Source organism: Coregonus clupeaformis, chromosome 31, assembly GCF_020615455.1.
Source record: "Coregonus clupeaformis isolate EN_2021a chromosome 31, ASM2061545v1, whole genome shotgun sequence".
NCBI lineage: Eukaryota > Metazoa > Chordata > Actinopteri > Salmoniformes > Salmonidae > Coregonus > Coregonus clupeaformis.
The window spans coordinates 432505-453543 of record NC_059222.1 but is presented as its reverse complement, the minus strand read 5'-3'; the positions used below and the strand labels follow the sequence as shown (position 1 = coordinate 453543).

At 42.3% G+C, this 21039-nt stretch overlaps 1 protein-coding gene across 1 annotated transcript in view; it reads left to right on the top strand.

Annotated features, from left to right (window-relative positions):
• LOC121547202 (calpain-15-like) overlaps nucleotides 1–21039 on the top strand; it is a 79883-nt gene that overhangs the window by 21579 nt on the left and 37265 nt on the right. The window contains exon 2 of the mRNA XM_041858346.2: nucleotides 19353–21027. Coding sequence (XP_041714280.2) covers nucleotides 19375–21027 — 1653 coding nt within the window. The 5' untranslated portion in view covers nucleotides 19353–19374. The remainder of the gene's footprint in view (nucleotides 1–19352; nucleotides 21028–21039) is intronic.

Sequence of the window (21039 nt, the reverse complement as noted above, 5' to 3'; positions counted from 1 at the left end):
GTGCTGATTAAAGAAGCAATAAAACTGGCCTTCTTGAGACTAGTTGAGTATCTGGAGCATCAGCAGTTGTGGGTTCGATTACAGGCTCAAAATGGCCAGAAACAAATAACTTTCTTCTGAAACTCGTCCAGTCTATTCTTGTTCTGAGAAATGAAGGCTATTTCATGCGAGAAATTGCCAAGAAACTGAAGATCTTGTACAACGCTGTGTACTACTCCCTTCACAGAACAGCGCAAACTGGCTCTGACCAGAATAGAAAGAGGAGTGGGAGGCCCTGGTGCACAACTGAGCAAGAGGACAAATACATGAGTGTCTAGTTTGAGAAACAGGCGCCTCACAGGTCCTCAACTGGCAGCTTCATTAAATAGTACCCGCAAAACACCAGTCTCTACGTCAACAGTGAAGAGGCGATTCCGGGATGCTGACCTTGTAGGCAGAGTTGCAAAGAAAAAGCCATATCAGACTGCCAAGAGTGAGCAAAGCTGTCATCAAGGCAAAGGGTGGCTATTTGAAGAATCTCAAATATAAAATGTATTTTGATTTGTTTAGCACTTTTTTTTGGTTACTACTTGATTCCATATGTGTTATTTCATAGTTTTGATGTCTTCACTTTTATTCTACAATGTAGAAAATTGTCAAAATAAATTAAAAACCTGGAATGAGTAGGTGTCCAAACTTTTGACTGGTATTGTGTATTAATAAGACTTTCAAGTGGAAAAGGGTTGCTTCAATCTCTGACTGGGAGAAATCTCACTAGGGAGTGGTGAACAGAGCAGCAAAGTCCCATGAATAAGTCCCACTGCCGAAATGCATTGGTTTGCCATAGGGTAGATGGTATTCCTGAGCTTACCTAATTTTTTCAGTGACGTTTTGGTGTGTTCCATCACATACCTCTAGTTGAACACTCTTTTTATCCTTTAGATCAGCGATTCTCAACTGGTAGGTCACGACTGTCTGAGTTTTTATTTATATTTGTTTTAAATTGAAAAAATACTCTGGTCTGAACTTAAATGACTTAAACCAGGTAGAAAGTGTGTAGAAATTATAATGAACTTACATTTTAAAATAATTTAATATTTTTAAAAATGTTCTTCAATCACAGTATAAGCAGTGCTATTTTGGTTGATTTTGTGGTCTCAAACCAGTTAGTTTATTAACATTTTTAATAATTTAATATTTAAAAAAATGTTCTTCAGTCACAGTATAAGCAGCGCTCACAGTAACAAAATCCCTAACACCAGGATCCTTGCTGTCAGACCCCGGGGCTGTATGGATTACCTGCATTATTACTAGCAGCTAGCCCCACAGGGGAGTGAGACTAGAATCAGCACACCACCATATCCACCCAATGATCGGGCCAGGTAGCCCTGTAGCTAGCCACAGGGGAACCTAGGAGGAAAAGCTTTTAGCGGTGCGGTGGTCACACAACCGTTTCTCTACTGAGCTTTCTCCACTGCTAATTAGCACTAGCACGTATAGGCTATATGGATTTGCATCCTGCATGATTAGCAACATGTTCCCCATGCTAACCAGACTGCTGTTTCTCTAGGATTAGGCCTAGCTGTTCGTTTTATTCTCAAGTGTTATTGTAACAGAAGCCAATGTCATATTTGATATCATATTTTTTAAGACCGTAACAACAAAAGAACTGTCAAGTGGCGCTAGTTAAAGGAAAAGTCCTTAACGGTTATGTGAGAGATGATTCACAACAGAGGAGATCCGTGTCGTCTGAAGAGCGACTCTATTAGCTTTGTGTTCCAGGTGAGGACTCTCAGAACGAGACGTTGATTAATAAAACATCAATCAAGTTTTTTACAATATGTATTATTTCATGATAAACACAAGCCTCTGAAGAATGACTGCCTTCTCCCTGGTATTGTTTGCCTGATCCTTCTTCTCTTTGTGTCTGAATATATTGTTTTGGTAGCAAGTGGAACCTCTGTAAAACAGGAGAAGAGGCTTCTACTGCTGTGCATATTTACTTTGAAATTGTGTCGGTGGTTTCTCCATCTCTTTCTTGTTTTCATAGAATAATAGAGGCTTGGAGAATCGACGGCAGAAACTGATTATGCTTTCACTTTTTTCCAGAATATGGTACATGGAGCTATTTAATTTAATTTATCCAATTTAATTTATGTTGTACCCAGTATTCTCCCATACCACTTTCTTTTGAGTGATGAAAAAGGGTGGGAAAGTATATATTGATTGAGAACCTGAAAATGCCCATCTCTCCGGAAGATGTGAGTATGTAGACGTTACTAAAACTCACTTTAAATTCTAAGAAGTAAATGTAAAGTAAATAAATCCACTACATGACCAAAAGGATGTGGACCCCCCTTTGCTGCTATAACAGCCTCCACTCTTCTGGGAAGGCTTTCCGCTAGATGTTGGAACATTGCTGCAGGGACTTGCTTCCATTCAGCCACAAGCATTAGTGAGGTCGGGCACTGATGTTGGGCGATTAGGCCTGGCTCGCAGTCGGCGTTCCAATTCATCCCAAAGGTGTTCGATGGGGTTGAGGTTAGGGCTCTGAGCAGGCCAGTCAAGTTCTTCCACACCGATCTCGACAAACCATTTCTGTATGGACCTTGCTTTGTGCACGGGGGCATTGTAATGCTGAAACGGGAAAGGGCCTTCCCTGACCTGTTGCCACAAAGTGGAAGCACAGAATCGTCTAGAATGTCATTGTATGCTGTAGCATTAAGATTTCCCTTCACTGGAACTAAGGGACCTAGCCCGAACCATGAAAAACAGCCACAGACCATTATTTCTCCTCCCCCAAACTTTACAGTTGACACTGCATTGGGGCAGGTAGCGTTCTCCTGGCATCCACCAAACCCAGATTCGTCCATTGGACTGCCAGATGGTGAAGCGTGATTCATCACTCCAGAGAACACGTTTCCACTGCTCCAGAGTCCAATGGCGGTGAGCTTTACACCACTCCAGCCGACGCTTGGTATTGCGCATGGTGATTTTAGGATTGTGTACGGCTGCTCGGCCATGGAAACCCATTTCATGAAGCTCCCGACTAACAGTTCTCGTGCTGACGTTGCATCCAGAGGCAGTTTGGAACTTGGTAGTGAGTGTTGCAACCGAGGACAGTAGATTTTACGTGCTACGCACTTCAGCACTCGGCAGTCCCGTTCTGTGAGCTTGTGTGGCCTGCCACTTCGCGGCTGAGCCATTGTTGCTCCTTGACATTTCCACTTCACAATAACAGCACTTACAGTTGACCGGTGCAGCTCTAGCAGGGCAGAAATTTGACGAACTAACTTGTTGGAAAGGTGGCATCCTATGGCGGGTCCACGTTGAAAGTCACTGAGCTCTTCAGTAAGGCCATTCTACTGCCAAAGTTTGTCTATGGAGATTGCATGGCTGTGTACTCGATTTTATACACCTGTCTGCAAAGAGTGTGGCTGAAATAGCCGAATCCACTAATTTGAAGGGGTGTCCACATACTTTTGTGTATATATAGTGTATAATAGCCCATCTGCAAAACTGAATCCCTATTGTTGAAGAGGGGGACATTATATGCTAAAGTATGTGAGAATACTTTGCAAGCAGTTCTCTATCTAGGGCTAGGGTAAGCAGACCTATTAAGCCCACATAACCCATTAAGCCCACTTCCATTGTTGGATTCAAATATATATATAAACATTTTCTGCTGTTTTTAATGTTTCAGTCAATTCATCTGGTTGTTATATCCATAATAGTTTTTATTCTAAGCCAATCAGATGTATTGTTTTTAAGTTATTGACAGTTTCAAAGCTGCAGAAAAACGTTGGTGTTGAGGCGACCCTCAGATAAACATATTTTCCAGATATCGTTTGTACATTCTCAGATAAGTGATCATACTTTATGTAAAATTAAGATATTATTGTAATGATATATGCACATGATAGCATATTTCATGGCCATTAATGACTATTTCTTACCAAATGAAGAGATGGGTTTTTCATGGTAGCAGTCATGCCTGCATGTCAGTCTCACAGTAGCAACATAACTTGGTCAACTATAACAAGGAAATAGATTTCAGTCATTCACAGCTTACATTTTTAAATGCATTTGGTCTTATTGTACTGTTAAATTTACCTTGCACTTTGCGTGGGCTTAAAGTGTTCAGTGGCACAAAAAGCACTACCTCTATACAGAATGGAAATGGCAATAAAGAAATATTGTTGAATATGATCAATACTAACTTTACATAACATTGTGGTCTTTAGTGTATATTTATAACCCAAACCATTGGTTTCCAAATATTTTATGAGTAGACTATGCTATTCTTTATTTTTCACCATAAATCACTGTTGTTCCAATTAATCCCAGTATGCTTCTATTAAGCCTGGTTTACATTGAAACACATGGGGATAGTGTGTTGATATCCCTAATATTCAATGATCATGATTATAAATAGTTTTGCATATTATACATCTAGCCGTGGTGCCTTTACCAAGATTAGAAACATTCAGAACAATTAAAAATCTCTGTACACTCTCCAAGACGTTTGGAGTGTACAGGAAGTCGTTGATGCGGAGAGATGAATAAGATCAGGGTTGAGGGATATCTGGGATAGAAAAATGCAAACAAATGAGGGAAAAGAAGATGACTATTGGGAAACTACTCATGCACTTATGGGTGGGGGCATTGTCCTGTTGTCTTTCATTCTGTTTTTTGGTCCACCACCTGTACCTTTTATAATACAACAGTAGAGAGGGAGATTTGAAACTGTTAGCTAGGCTTTAGGAAGACAAGTTGAACTAATTAACAAGAATAGCAGTACAGCAAATGTGACTCAGGTATCAGATAATTCATTGAAACTTGCGTGTGTTATGGTCTTTGTGCATGACCTTTTATCCACGGAGGGCCAATGTGGGTGCAGCTTTTTTTTTTATAACCAAGCAATAACACACCTGATTTACCTAATCATGTCTTGATTGAAGTCTATGATTAGTTGATTTGTTCATTCAGGTGTGTACTGGTTGGCAAGAACAAAAGCCTAAGTCCACATAGATATTTGTGAATACGATTGGACAACCCAATCGTGCTACTTTCATGATGAATAGTAATGATCTGTTTATTTTAATAACTTTAGGGGAGATTCATATAATCTAATTTTACATAAATGTACGTTTTGAACATTTGGAAATTAATTAAAATAGATTAATATAAGCGGTGGGCTTATTTGGAACACCCATAGGCTTAAAGGGTACATTCGGTACCAATTAAGCCCAGTCCGGACTTTTAACGTATTTTAGCAAATGTTTTTGTCTTATAAAATGTTTTTGTAAGTAAAGTCATAAAACTTCACATGAGAGATTCATCTTTCATTTTATCTCGACTTTTCTTACAGAAAGTAGGACGGTATATGTTCGAAATGTTTAAACTTAGGATTTGGTGGGCTTAATAGGTACAATTACCTTATGCCTTTTTTTCTGACTTGGCAAAGATAGTATGATTAGCCCCGTCCTTCTGTGTGGGCAGTGGTGTTTGTCACTTTACGTTGTGAATATTAGAAACAAACAGTGCCCCCAGTGGCCAATTGGGGGTAGTATTACTCCCAAGGCTGAGGCACTGGGCTGTGGGCCAACCTTGGAAAGGCAGCGCTAATGACTGTCACACAAAGGCCAAATGTCTCACGGCGAGGCGGGGGAAGCCGGCGGTGGCTTGGCTCACTAGCTCTCACACCGGCGCTCAGAATGTGGCGCACAGCCAGCTAGCCATGGTGGCATACTCCATCACTGCCTGCAGCACTGACCAGACCGCCTCTAACTTGGCCCTCCGTCCCTTAACCCTTTGCCCTCTCATCTGGTCCTTGCACTGCAGACGTTATTCTGCTCCCCTCTTTGTTCCTCCATTTATTCCTAGTGTTCACTACCTTTTCTGGATATAATCATTCCTTATACTCCCTTCCTCTGTTCACCTACTCCTAACCAGTAACCCTACCCTCTCAATCTATTTACCTTTCCATCTCTTCATTACAGGAGGGGAGTGTTTTGCCCTCTGCTCTTTGGCTTTCCTAGTTCACTTTCATGCTCTGTGATTGGTTCAGAACCCAGTGGCTTTGTCAGTGATTGGTTAAGGTGATACAGTAGCATCCTCTCCTCAGGGCTACAGTGAATGAAGATGAGGGTGAGCATAATGGGCAGCTTGGCTGCAGGGTGGCTAGTGGAAACAAATGTGAATGCAGCAGGGTTTTGTGCAGGAAAGTGGTTCTCTTGCATTTCTCTGCCTCTGAAAGCTCTTGGCCCCAAGCCTAGATCTGCCACACTAAGAAGCTGAAGTGGGCACTTTTAGAGCAGCTCCACTGAACACAAGGCCAAGGACAGAAGAAGGTGGGGGTGGGTGGGTGTCGGTTCCTGCAAGCATACGCGCATCACATCACTGAAAGAAGCGATAGTTGGTACCACAGGCTATGCCAGATCATGATCTCTTCATTAGTTCAATTTAATAATGCTTCAATGCAAAATAATTAGCCACTCTTACTATTATGCATCCCAAAACGGATGACCATTTAAAAAGTGGGATCAAATCAAATTGTATTTGTCACATGCGCCGAATACAACAGGTGTAGACCTTACCGTGAAATGCTTACTTACAAGTCCATAACCAACAATGCAGTTCAAGAAATAGAGTTAAGAAAATATTTACTAAATAAACTAAAGTAAAAAATACAATAAAAAGTAACACAATAAAATAACAATCAATACAAATCCCTCAACGGCTGCTACGGACCAGTAACATTGAATGAATTCATGTCACGTTGCTCCAGCGAGCACCAAAACAATATATTTTACAGTGGCCTTCCTTTGCTAACAGCTTGGTTTACTTTTGGTGGTGAAGAAGGAGGTCTGAGGGTTATTAAAATGGCTGCCGGGGAAATTCTGTTTGAAAAACATGAGGTGTCCCTTTGTTGTTGTTGTCTTGTCATCCTCGATTCCTCCCCTCAGAGTGGAAGCATACAAGGCTGTGGAGAGAAAGTGTCTGTGAGGTAAATCCATTTGAATTCAATCACTTTTTGACAGCATCCCTTTTGATTCAAACAAAACTTTCCATACATGTTTGCCCATTTGAAGAAATGGTCAGAAAGTAACTTTTTGGGCCTGAATGCCAAAACATTCAGGAGTTAAAGGTGCTCAAAGTTGATCCATTTTGCATACCCCACCATACAATGAGACATCCATGTCTTCATCACTGGAAAATAAAAACAGTTGAATTTGATATAATTTAAAAGTTTACAAACAGGGTTGTCAAACTATGTAAACATTTTCACCCCCAAAAATGTTTTAATAAAAATTAAGAAATGTTTCTGCCCTTAACGTTACTTATCAACAAATGTGTTTTTCATATTCACATATGTTGTAGCTTCGTCCCTACTTTACATCATCTGATGTTATTGTGTTGCGCTCGCCATCGGTTGAGACACAACATGCGCTTGAAAACAACAGGGTGGGTGTCATTTCAATCAAGAAATAGAATGGAACTATCCCTTCAGACCACTGCAATTTTGCTGGTACACAATTGACATTTTAACTTCTAATTACTAACCCACCCTATGTCGATTGTCAACTTACAGTTCCTTCAGAAAGTATTCACAAAACTCAGGGATTTCACCATGATGCCAATGGTGACTTTAAAACAGTTACAGAGTTTAATGTCTGTGATAGGTGAAAACTGATGATAGATCAACAACATTGTAGTTACTCCACAATACTAACCTAAATGGCAGGGTGAAAAGAAAGAAGTCTGTACAGAATAAAAATATTCCAAAACATGCATCCTGTTTGCAATAAGGCACTAAAGTAAAACTGCAAAACATGTGGCAAAGAAATTAACTTTATGTCCTGAATACAAAGCGTTATGTTTGGGGCAAATCCAACACAACACATCACTGAGTAGTATTCTTCATATTTTCAAGCATGGTGGTGGCTGTATCATGTTATGGGTATGCTTGTCATCAGCAAGGACTAGGGAGTTTTTTTTGGCTAAAAATAAACAAAATAGAGCTAAGCACAGGCAAAATCCTAGAGGAAAACCTGGTTCAGTCTGCTTTCCAACAGAAACTGGGAGACAAATTCACCTTTCAGCAGGACAATAACCTAAAACACAAGGCCAAATATACGCTGGAGTTGCTTACGAAGACGGCATTGAATGTTCCTGAGTGGCCTAGTTTTGACTTAAATCGGCATGGAAATCTATGGCAAGTCTTGAAAATGGCTGTTTAGCAATGATCAACAACCAACTTGACAGAGCTAAAAAAAAATATATATATATATATATATTGTACAATCCAGATGTGCAAAGCTCTTAGAGATTTACCCAGAGCTCACTAACTGTAAGTCGCTCTGGATAAGAGTGTCTGATAAATGACAAAAATGTAAATGTAATTGTTGCCAAAAGTGATTCAAATGTGTGTAGAAAAAGGTGAGAAAAATTTTGATTTAGTCCGTTTTTTATTCAGGCTGTAACACAACAAAATGTGGAGTAAGTCAAGTGGTATGAATACTTTCTGAAGGCACTGTAAATGGTAATGTCTGTTCTAATTATCTGTATTTCTATGATTTCAGTATATATTTCCTATGGAGGATTGACAGTATAATAATGAAAAAAAAAGATATTCCCATTCAGGTCAACATTCTCTGTGTGGACCTCCAACCATCTTTGGGGTACCATTTGAAAGTAGAAATGTAAATGTTATACCCATTTTAGTAGGCTACACTTGTCAGTAAAAACGTGACACCCAACATGTATTCAAGAGCATGTTGTGTCTCAACCGATGGCGAGCACAACAGTAAAACCTCAGATGATGTAAAGTAGGGACGAAGCTGCGAATATGTTTTTTTTTTTTTTGTTCACAAATTTTTTGATAATTTACGCTAAAAAAGTGCTAAAAAATGTCTTAATTTTATATCATAGTTTGACAACCCTATATGTATACAAAACATTAGGAACACCTGCTCTTTCCATGACATAGACTGACCAGGCGAATCCAGGTGAAAGCTATGATCCCTTATTGATGTCACTTGTTAAATCCACTTCAATCAGTGTAGATGAAGTGGAGGAGACAGGTTAAAGAAGGATTTTTAAGCCTTGAGACAATTGAGACAAGGATTGTGTATGTGTGCCATGCAGAGGGTGAATGGGCAAGACAGAAAATGTAAGTGCCTTTTGAACAGGGTATGGTACTAGCCAGGTAGTAGGCTCTACTAGTCAGCTTCTCACAGGCACACATGTTGACTTTAGTGGCCCCGTTACCACAGTAACCTTAAAGGGGCAGCTGAACATTTGTCTCATCTGTGATATTTAGCTTAAATTGAGCAATATACCACATTGCATCTTAATAGTAATACATTCCTTGTTTTAGAATACATAAGCTCATCCATTTTGTAGAAAAGTTGAGTGGCTGGTAGATTTTTTAAAATCTATCTACCACAGTAGCTGGTAGACATAAAAAAAAACAAGTCTACACTGTCTTTATTTCTTGAATGTTTTGGCATTCAAGTCCAAAAGGTCACTTTCTGAGCACTTCTACAATAAGCAAATATGTATGGTCGGTTTCGTTCAAATCAAAAGGGGTGCTGTCAAAAGTGATTGAATTCAAATGTATTTACCCTGTGTGTGTGACTGTGTGTGAATGTGTGAATATGCTCTGTCTCCCTAGCAGTGGGCTGCTCCACTTAGCCATAGAGAATGGAGTGAACAGCGGAGTACTGTGGAGAATGCACTTCACTTCAAATCGCAAGTGTAACAGTACGGTCGTGTGAGGACAGATTAGCATGAATCCAGTTTCTGCTGTCATTGTTTTATGGAGAAGTGCCCTGATCACAGTTTCTGTTTTGGTTGGAGTTGAACTATGAGTTAGCGAAGTGCTTTTAGATGGACCTAATCCCCAAACCTCTTATCCTCTTTTGTGTTTTAGTAATGGATACTTATTTCTGAATAATGTTATGCGTTTGAAAGATTAATACTGTGAATGTTTGAGCAATGGCCTTCAAGTACTTACTGCCTGATTGCTAGTGTTTGGAGGGTTAAGATGACTTAACCAGGCTCTCTGTTACTCTGCTCCTCACCTCTAAGGGCAGATTTGTCCTAACTTCTCTCTGTGTTAGTGTTGGAGCGTTAACTTCCAGACAGTAGCTAAGTCCATTCCCTGTTGGAGAGTGGAGTGCTGGCCGGGCCAGTGAGAGTTTGTCACTAATGGCTTCTGAAAGCGATGTGACTTCCTCCCCCTTTCACTGCCTTGGGCTACTAGTGGGCGCATGCATACACTGACACACCAGAGTTCTACACTAACCTTTTCCACTGGTGCCACTAACTCTTTCAGCTGTTTGAAAGCTGCGCCTCTCTCTGCCCGACAGATTATATATAGGCTGTAAACTGAAATAAAAGATCCCAGAAATGTTCCATACTCACAAAAGGGCCACACTATAATGTGCAGTTTTGTCACACAACACAATGCCACAGATGTCTCAAGAGAAGCTCATCTGCGTGCTCGTCATCCTCACCAGGGTCTTGACCTGACTGCAGTTCGGTGTCGTAACCGACTTACATTTACATTTTAGTCATTTAGCAGACGCTCTTATCCAGTTAGTGAATGCATACATGTTTTTTTTATTGAATTTTTGAAAAAAAAATCATACTGGCCCCCCGTGGGAAACAAACCCACATCCCTGCCGGCCAAACCCTCCCCTACCTTGGACGACGCTGGACCAATTGTGGACAAAGGCTCACCTTCGATGGCCACTGGCACGCTGGAAAAGTGTGCTCTTCACGGATGAATCCCGGTTTCAACTGTACTGGGCAGATGGAAGACCGCGTTGTGTGGGCGAGCGGTTTGCTGATGTCAACATTGTGAACAGAGTGCCCCATGGTGGCTGTATGGTTATGGTATGGACAGGCATAAGCTACGGACAATGAACACAATTGCATTTTATCGATGGCAATTTTAATGCACAGAGATACCGTGACGAGATCCTGAGGCCCATTGTCATGCCATTCATCTGCCGCCATCACCTCATGTTTCAGCATGATAATGCACTGCCCCATGTCGCAAGGCTCTGTACACAATTCCTGAGAGCTGAAAATGTCCCAGTTCTTCCATGGCCTGCATACTCACTGGACATGTCACCCATTGAGCATGTTTAGGATGCTCTGGATCGACGTGTACGACAGCATGTTCCAGTTCCCGCCAATAACCAGCATCTTTGCACAGCCATTGAAGAGGAGTGCGACAACATTCCACAGGCCACAATCAACAGCCTAATCAACTCTATGCGAAGGAGATGTGTTGCGCTGCATGAGGCAAATGGTGGTCACACCAGGTGCTGACTGGTTTTCTGATCCACACTCCTACTTTTTTTTCTTAAAGGTATCTGTGACCAACAGATGCATATTTGTATTCCCAGTCATGTGAAATCCATAGATTAGGGCCTAATGATTTCATTTCAATTGACTGATTTCCTTATATGAACTGTAAGTCAGTAAAATCTTTGAAATTGTTGCATGTTGCATTTACATTTTTGTTCAGTGTGGTGTGTGTGTGTGTGTGTGTGTGTGTGGTATATACAGTTGAAGTCGGAAGTTTACATACACTTAGGTTGGAGTCATTAAAACTCGTTTTTCAACCACTCCACAAATTTCTTGTTAACAAACTATAGTTTTGACAAGTCGGTTAGGACAGCTACTTTGTGCATGACACAAGTAACTTTTCCAACAATTGTTTACAGACAGATTATTTCACTTATAATTCACTGTATCACAATTCCAGTGGGTCAGAAGTTTACATACACTAAGTTGACTGTGCCTTTAAACAGCTTGGAAAATTCCAGAAAATGATGTCATGGCTTTAGAAGCTTCTGATAGGCTAATTGACATAATTTGAGTCAATTGGAGGTGTACCTGTGGATGTATTTCAAGGCCTACCTTCAAACTCAGTGTCTCTTTGTTTGACATAATGGGAAAATCAAATGAAATCCAAAACCGCCATAAAAAAGCAAGACTACGGTTTTCAACTGCACATGGGGACAAAGATCGTACTTTTTTGGAGGAATGTCCTCTGGTCTGGCGAAACAAAAATAGAACTGTATGGCCATAAGGACATTTCTCCAAAAAGTACGATCTTTGTCCCCATGTGCAGTTGCAAACCGTAGTCTGGCTGTTTTATGGCGGTTTTGGATCAGTGGCTTCTTCCTTGCTGAGCGGCCTTTCAGGTTATGTCGATATAGGACTCATTTTACAGTGACATAGATACTTTTGTACATGTTTCCTTTAGCATCTTCACAAGGTCCTTTGCTGTTGTTCTGGGATTGATTTGCACTTTTCGCACTAAAGTACATTCATCTCTAGGAGACAGAACGCATCTCCTTCCTGAGCGGTATGACGGCTGCATGGTCCCATGGTGTTTATACTTGCGTACTATTGTTTGTACAGATGAACGTGGTACCTTCAGGCGTTTGGAAATTGCTCCCAAGGATGAACCAGACTTGTGGAGGTCTACAATTTCTTTTCTGAGGTCGGCTGATTTCATTTGATTTTCCCATTATGTCAAGCAAAGAGACACTGAGTTTGAAGGTAGGCCTTGAAATACATCCACAGGTACACCTCCAATTGACTCAAATGATGTCAATTAGCCTATCAGAAGCTTTTAAAGCCATGACATTATTTTCTGGAATTTTCCAAGCTGTTTAAAGGCACAGTCAACTTAGTGTATGTAAACTTCTGACCCACTGGAATTGTGATTCAGTGAATTATAAGTGAAATAATCTGTCTGTAAACAATTGTTGGAAAAATTACTTGTGTCATGCACAAACTATAGTTTGTTAACAAGACATTTGTGGAGTGGTTGAAAAACGAGTTTTAATGACTCCACCCTAAGTGTATGTAAACTTCCGACTTCAACTGTAGGTCTACATGCATTGTGAACTGACTCCATACTGAGATGGACTGTTTGTACCCACCCTGAGCGTTGATGATTCATCATGCAGATGCCGTAGAGAAGCAAGATTTAAACATCACATATCATTTAACAGTTCCATTTCACTCCATGCTGTTCATATAAATAATGTATTATACTTTACAGTTTTCTGGCAGTTATTTATCCCGGGAAAAGGGAGTGGTTTTGGGAGGTTAATCCCATAAAATCTCAGTATCCGGGTTCCCGCCATTCAACCCTAAGGCCTACCATGTAAGAGGAAGATACGCAAAAAAATAAATAACTAAAATAAAGAAAATCAAATCAAAACCTCCCGCAGTTACTTCAGTGTTGTGATGCAAAAATCCTAGCAAAATGTATAGCGCATAGAATTAAAAAGGTATTGTCGGATATTATTCATTCTAATCAGACAGGTTTTTTACATGGAAGATACATTGGAGATAATATAAGGCAAGTATTGGAAACAATAGAACACTATGGAAAATATGGGAAACCAGGCCTGCTATTCATAGCAGACTTCGAAAAGGCATTTGATAAAGTTCGACTGGAATTTATATATAAATGCCTGGAGCATTTCAATTTTGGAGAATCTCTTATAAAATGGGTCAAAATCATGTATAGTAACCCTAGGTGTAAAATAGTAAATAATGGCTATTTCTCAGAAAGTTTTAAACTGTCAAGAGGAGTGAAACAAGGTTGTCCACTATCGGCATATCTATTTATTGTGGCCATTGAGATGTTAGCTATTAAAATCAGATCCAATAATAATATCAGAGGATTAGAAATACAGGGCTTAAAAACAAAGGTGTCATTGTACGCAGATGATTCATGTTTTCTTTTAGATCCACAACTAGAATCCCTCCACAGCCTCATAGAGGATCTAGATACATTTTCTAACCTCTCTGGATTAAAACCAAATTATGACAAATGTACTATATTACGTATTGGATCACTAAAAATACAATTTTTACATTACCATGTAGTTTACCAATAAAATGGTCTGATGGTGATGTAGATATACTCGGAATACATATCCCAAAGGAAATAAATGATCTCACTTCAATAAATTTTAATAGAAAGTTAGCAAAAATAGATAAGATCTTACTACCGTGGAAAGGAAAATACCTGTCAATTTGTGGAAAAATCACCCTGATTAACTCTTTAGTATTATCCCAGTTTACCTATTTGCTTATGGTCTTGCCTACGCCTAGCAAACAGTTTTTTAAATTATATGAGAAAAAAATATTCAATTTTATTTGGAACGGCAAGCCAGACAAACTTAAAAGAGCATATTTATATAATGAATATGAATTCGGAGGACAGAAATTATTAAATATTAAAGCATTAGACCTATCACTAAAATCTTCAGTCATCCAAAAGTTATACTTAAATCCGAACTGGTTCTCAAGCAAATTAGTAAGATTGTCTCACCCACTGTTCAAGAAAGGCCTTTTTCCCTTTTCAGATTACAACCTCTCACTTTCAGTTATTTGAAAAGGAAATAATCTCCCAAATGTCACTATTTCTAAAACAAGCCATAGAAAGTTGGTTGCAATTTCAATTTAATCCTCCAGAAACGACAGAACAAATAATGCAACAAATATTGTGGTTAAATTCAAATATACTAATTAACAAAAAACCTTTATTTTTTGACAGAATGTTTAAAAAAGGTATAATCTTCGTAAATGATATCATCGGTAGGACTGGTGGAGTTATGTCGCACATGCAGCTAACAAAAACATATGGAAATGTCTGCTCTACCCAAAATTACAACCAAATAATTGCAGCCTTACCGCAAAAGTGGAAGAGGAAAGTTGAAGGGGGAGAAAGTAAGGAACTTGTCTGTCGGCCTTGCATTAAAGAACATAATTGGTTAAGGAAAACTGTGATAAATAAAAAAGTATATCAGTTTCACTTAAGGACCAAAGGATTGACAGCCGTCCCATATAGATTGCAAAATAGTTGGGAAGAGATCTTTGACGTACCGATCCCATGGCATAGTGTTTATGAACTGACACGCAAAACGACACCGGATTCAAAAATTAGAATCTTTCAATTTAAATTATTATATAAAATTCTTGCTACCAATAGAATGTTATTTATATGGGGGATACAATCTTCCCAGCTCTGCAGATTTTGCTGTGAAGAGATAGAATCATTAGATCATTTGTTTTGGTTCTGTCCATTTGTAGCTTGTTTTTGGACACAGGTCCAGGAATGGCTAAAGGATTGCAATATTTACCTGGAACTAACCTTGCAGATAGCATTGCTGGGTGATCTGAAAAGTCATAGTCAATCAATCAATAATATAATAATACTTTTAGCAAAAATGTTTATTTTTAATTCAAAATCTGTAGAAGCAATGAGAATAGAAAGGTTCAGAACTTTTGTAAAACATCACAGTACGGTTGAAATATATATGGCAAATAGAAATCCTATATGGATGGTGTTAAGAGATAGATGGGAGGTATTGAATAGAGTTGAAGGATGGGACTAATAACAAATAACAACAAATAATAACAAAGATAGCTAATAATGTAAGCATACTGTGTCCATAATAAGTATATAGGTTGTATGTTGGGAGCTTTTGGGAAAGAGCACAGTTAGAAAGATATGGCATTTAGAAGCAAACCGGATGGACATCATGAAAATGATCGGAGAGGTTGAGAGTAGAAGAAGTTCAGGAGCAAAAAAATAAATAAATATATATATAGATATAGAATTATTGTAAAATTAACTCTGTCCATAAGGTGTAGATAGTAAGTATAGACCGGAAGTAGAGGCCTGGGCGTTGTTCACTAATTTACTCCAAGTAGGGAAAGGATGGTGGGGTTGAATAGTAATAAAGGGGAATATATATATAAAAAATAAAAATAAACATGGGGGATTGGAAGTGATGCAGACAATTACATTGATAGAAGATGCAATCTATCTGCAATATTAAGCTGATCCTTCCCCCAAAAAAAAAAAAAAAATCCCGCAGTTGAGAGGCTTACAGTATTATAATAGCCTGCAGATTAACAATATAGCTCAATGCTATTTTGTAAGATGCAGACCTTAGTCAGGTGTTGGTATCACGACATGTCAGCCAGATGTTCAATGGTAGGCGACAGTTATCTCATTCGGCTCATTATTGTCTCTTTTCACCTGCGTTACCCGTTATATCGCTCTCTTTCTCTCTCAATCACATACGCACAGCACTACAGCAGCATTTGCACTCCTCCCTCTTGTCACTCCTCCTCTCTCACCTCCTCCGCAGCTCAATGTGACGCTTCTCTTCACCTCTGGGACCCATGGCTAGAACAGGAGTAGAGAGATAGGTACTGGTCTGTAAAAGGACATCTTCGGTTTTAGCTGTGTTCTTGCCTGAAAGGGTTTAATGGAGTTGAACTATGGGCAATTAGCGTGCCAGGACACATGGTGATCCAGTGGAGCTGCAGTGGAGCAGTGGGATCCGGGCCAGTCCAATCGCTGTCAATCTTAGAAAGAATGCTTTTCATATTCCCCTACTGCATAAAAACATACAGTACAAGACATAAGGAATATAGACTCACAATGCTTTTCAAAGGAGTGCACAGAATCGTATTTAAAGGGAAGATGCACACTTCTTAGGATGTAGTCTACAGTCAGTTCGGCTTCATATGCCTTTGCAATGATCATCACTGTACTGAACGGACGTACCCTGTTATTTCTCTACCACCACTCTTAAAAATAGGCTACGTTTCATCGGAAATGCGAAAGAGTGTAGAATCCAGTCAATTCTACTACTCTATTACATGGACAAAGAGTGAGATGGACGTATTTCCTACTGTGTAGCACCACTGTAACGCACATTGAAATTGTATAACGCTGTATTATTAATAGTAACAGATGTTCCCGGGCTGGCGAGTGCCGGAGTCGGTTAGATGATAATACAGTGAGGGAAAAAAGTATTTGATCCCCTGCAGTCTATCATTTTAATGGTCGGTTTATTTGAACAGTGAGAGACAGAATAACAACAAAAAAATCCAGAAAAACGCATGTCAAAAATGTTATAAATTGATTTGCATTTTAATGAGGGAAATAAGTATTTGACCCCTCTGCAAAACTTGACTTAGTACTTGGTGGCAAAAGCCTTGTTGGCAATCACAGAGATCAGACGTTTCTTGTAGTTGGCCACCAGGTTTGCACACATCTCAGGAGGGATTTTGTTCCACTCCTCTTTGCAGATCTTCTCCAAGTCATTAAGGTTTCGAGGCTGACGTTTGGCAACTCAAACCTTCAGCTCCCTCCACAGATTTTCTATGGGATTAAGGTCTGGAGACTGGCTAGGCCACTCCAGGACCTTAATGTGCTTCTTCTTGAGCCACTCCTTTGTTGCCTTGGCCGTATGTTTTGGGTCATTGTCATGCTGGAATACCCATCCACGACCCATTTTCAATGCCCTGGCTGAGGGAAGGAGGTTCTCACCCAAGATTTGACGGTACATGGCCCCGTCCATCGTCCCTTTGATGCGGTGAAGTTGTCCTGTCCCCTTGGCAGAAAAACACCCCCAAAGCATAATGTTTCCACCTCCATGTTTGACGGTGGGGATGGTGTTCTTGGGGTCATAGGCAGCATTCCTCCTCCTCCAAACACGGTGAGTTGAGTTGATGCCAAAGAGCTCGATTTTGGTCTCATCTGACCACAACACTTTCACCCAGTTCTCCTCTGAATCATTCAGATGTTCATTGGCAAACTTCAGACGGCCCTGTATATGTGCTTTCTTGAGCAGAGGGACCTTGTGGGCGCTGCAGGATTTCAGTCCTTCACAGCGTAGTGTGTTACCAATTGTTTTCTTGGTGACTATGGTCCCAGCTGCCTTGAGATCATTGACAAGATCCTCCCGTGTAGTTTTGGGCTGATTCCTCACCGTTCTCATGATCATTGCAACTCCACGAGGTGAGATCTTGCATGGAGCCCCAGGCCGAGGGAGATTGACAGTTATTTTGTGTTTCTTCCATTTGCGAATAATCGCACCAACTGTTGTCACCTTCTCAGCAAGCTGCTTGGCGATGGTCTTGTAGCCCATTCCAGCCTTGTGTAGGTCTACAATCTTGTCCCTGACATCCTTGGAGAGCTCTTTGGTCTTGGCCATGATGGAGAGTTTGGAATCTGATTGATTGATTGCTTCTGTGGACAGGTGTCTTTTATACAGGTAACAAGCTGAGATTAGGAGCACTCCCTTTAAGAGTGTGCTCCTAATCTCAGCTCGTTACCTGTATAAAATACACCTGGGAGACAGAAATCTTTCTGATTGAGAGGGGGTCAAATACTTATTTCCCTCATTTAAAATGCAAAACAATTTATAAAAAATGTTGACATGCGTTTTTCTGGATTTTTTTGTTGTTATTCTGTCTCTCACTGTTCAAATAAACATACCATTAAAATTATAGACTGATCATTTCTTTGTCAGATACTTTTTTCCCTCACTGTATGCTAACCAATGGGGCGGCCGGGGCGGTGTAGCGAGGTGGTAGTGGTGCTAGCTCTTAGCACCTCGTCCATTTACCTCCCCATGTCCGTGTTCACATGAGTGCTTTGATTGACAATGACATTTATGGGCTCCGCTCGAACAGTACCCCGTGTCGAGTGTCCCCAGGGGTGTACCGGTCCCTCGCCTCCATCAGCCTGGCACACTCATCCGTGTCAGTCCCCTAGGACGGGCCATATTAACACATCCTAGTTAGAACACATCCTAGTTAGAACACATCCTAGTTAGAACACATCCTAGTTAGAACACATCCTAGTTGGAACACATCCTAGTTAGAACACATCCTAGTTAGAACACATCCTAGTTATTCTAGTTTTGAAAATCTGTCAATTTTTTCAGAATAGGCCTAAACACACCAGCAAGCCCAAAGCCCCAATCCAAGATAGGAACACAACCGTCAGTGCCTATTTAAATAAATGTATTGCTTTGATTCTAACTCACACTCTATTTGGGCCTCCCCTTCTGTCTTCTCCATTAGAATTGGCCAGAGGGAGGTTGATCGGAGGTGTTAGATTAGAAGGTCCCGGTGTTTCTCCATTCCAATAAGTGTCAGTCAGGTGGATGGTTGTGAGTGGATTCACTCTGTATTCTCCTGTCTCTGTCTGTCTGGCTCCTATGGATTTACTGCCCTCAATGCCCCCAGGAGGGAGATTTGATTCCACTGCACTGGCTAATCTCTGTCTCTTCTCTCTCTCTCGCTCTCTCTCTCTCTCTCGCTCTCTCGCTCTTCCCTCTCCTTTCATCATTCTCTCGCTCTTCCCTCTCCTTTCATCATTCTCTCCTCACTCTCACTCTCTCACTATCTCTTCTTTTTTCTACTACTTATTTTAAACCTTCTTTTTAACGTCTGCTCCCTATCTCTCTCTCTCTCTCTCTCTCTCTCTTCCCCCCTCCCCCCTCCCCTTCATACAGCCACTCTCACTCCCCGGGCTCCATGGCGGCAGCGGTGCCATTCAGTGAATGGTCTTGCGGCCGATGCACCTTCCTGAACACGGGGGCGGCGCCGCGCTGTTCCATCTGCGAGGCACCGCGCCAGAAGCCCGACCTCAACCAGATCCTGAGGCTGAGCAGCACCGAAGAGCAGCAACGCTGGGCCTGCCCCCGCTGCACCCTCAAAAACCCCCAGGGCTCCGGCGCCTGCACCGTCTGTGGCTTCGGATCCTCACCAGGCACCCCCACGCCGACCACAACCATGGCTGCCATCACCAATGGCCTCCTGCCCCTGCAGCCGGAGACTCCGACACCGGTCATGACTCCCACTGTTCTCCTGGAGCCCCGCGGGCAGCAGCCTGCCAAGGAGGAGGCATTGAGGAGGTCAGAGAGCAACGGGGAGGTGGATGGACCAGGTGGACCCGAGGGGCAGCAACACCACCACTTGGGCTGGACATGCCCGCGATGCACGCTTCATAATACTCCTGTTGCATTGTCGTGTTCGGCCTGCGGGGGACCAAGGAAACTGTCACTGCCCAAGATCCCCCCTGAGGCGTTGGTGGTGCCTGAGGTGCGCACGCCTGTGCTAGGGTTTCCCGTCCATGTGGCAGGGCCCCCCCCGCTCCTCATTGACTTGACGGATGACTCGCCCCCCGCAGCCACCCCCTGTGAACCCCAGGAACCTCCCCACACCCACTTGCCCCCACCGCCACTCTCCTCCCCTTTCACGCCCTTCTCCTCTCTCCAGAACAACCCAGTGCCCCGCAGCAGGAGAGAGGTGCCCCCAGCGGGGCGTCCGCCCAACCCTAACCCCAATGCCCTCAGCCCAACTTCGCCCTCCACGGCCTGCTTGCCGCCCCAGCACTGCCCTCCCCTCCGCCCTGCCAAGCCCAAGCAAGCCCAGCCCCAGGAGCCCTCCTTCCCCAGCAAGCGCCTCAGCATCCTGGAGGAAGGGGACGGCACCAACCCCCATCACACCTCCCACACCCCCGTCACATCGCCAACAACCTGGAAGTGCCCCGGATGCTCCCTGCCCAACCTGAGCGGCTCGTCCAAGTGCGAGGCATGCCACTCGTCGCAGGCCGGCGCCGACCTCATCAACCAGGTGGGCTGCGAGTCGGTGCGCTTCACACCAGCCAACCCCTCCAGTCCGGACTCCAGCACCTGGGCCTGCTCCAAGTGTACCCTACGCAACCCCACCGGGATGACCAAGTGCTCAGCCTGCTGCACCTCCAAGCTGCACGGCTTCCAGGAGCCTAGTTCTCGCTGCTGCCCGCACTGCAGCCTCCCCGGCCCATGCTCCTGCTCCTCAGCCTCCTCCTCATCGTCTTCTGGACACAAGGCCCGAAAACAGGCCCGGGTCTACCCCTTGATCTCGGCCACCAACACCACCTCCTCTTCCTCCTCATCCTCGTCCTCCTCTTCCTCGTGCACACTGCTGCAGGAGAAGCAGTGGGGCTGTCCGGCGTGTACGCTGCTCAACGACATCAAGTCGAAGAACTGCGCGGCATGCCACACGCCCCAGCAGTACCTGACACTGCGCAAGGTGGCCAAGCCACTTAAGAGGAGGGGGAGCATGCATGTAGAGGCTAGGCGGCGCAACGACGAGGGTGAAGCCAAGGAACTCTGGGAGAACATCACTACCTTCTGTCGAGAGGTAAGACGCTCT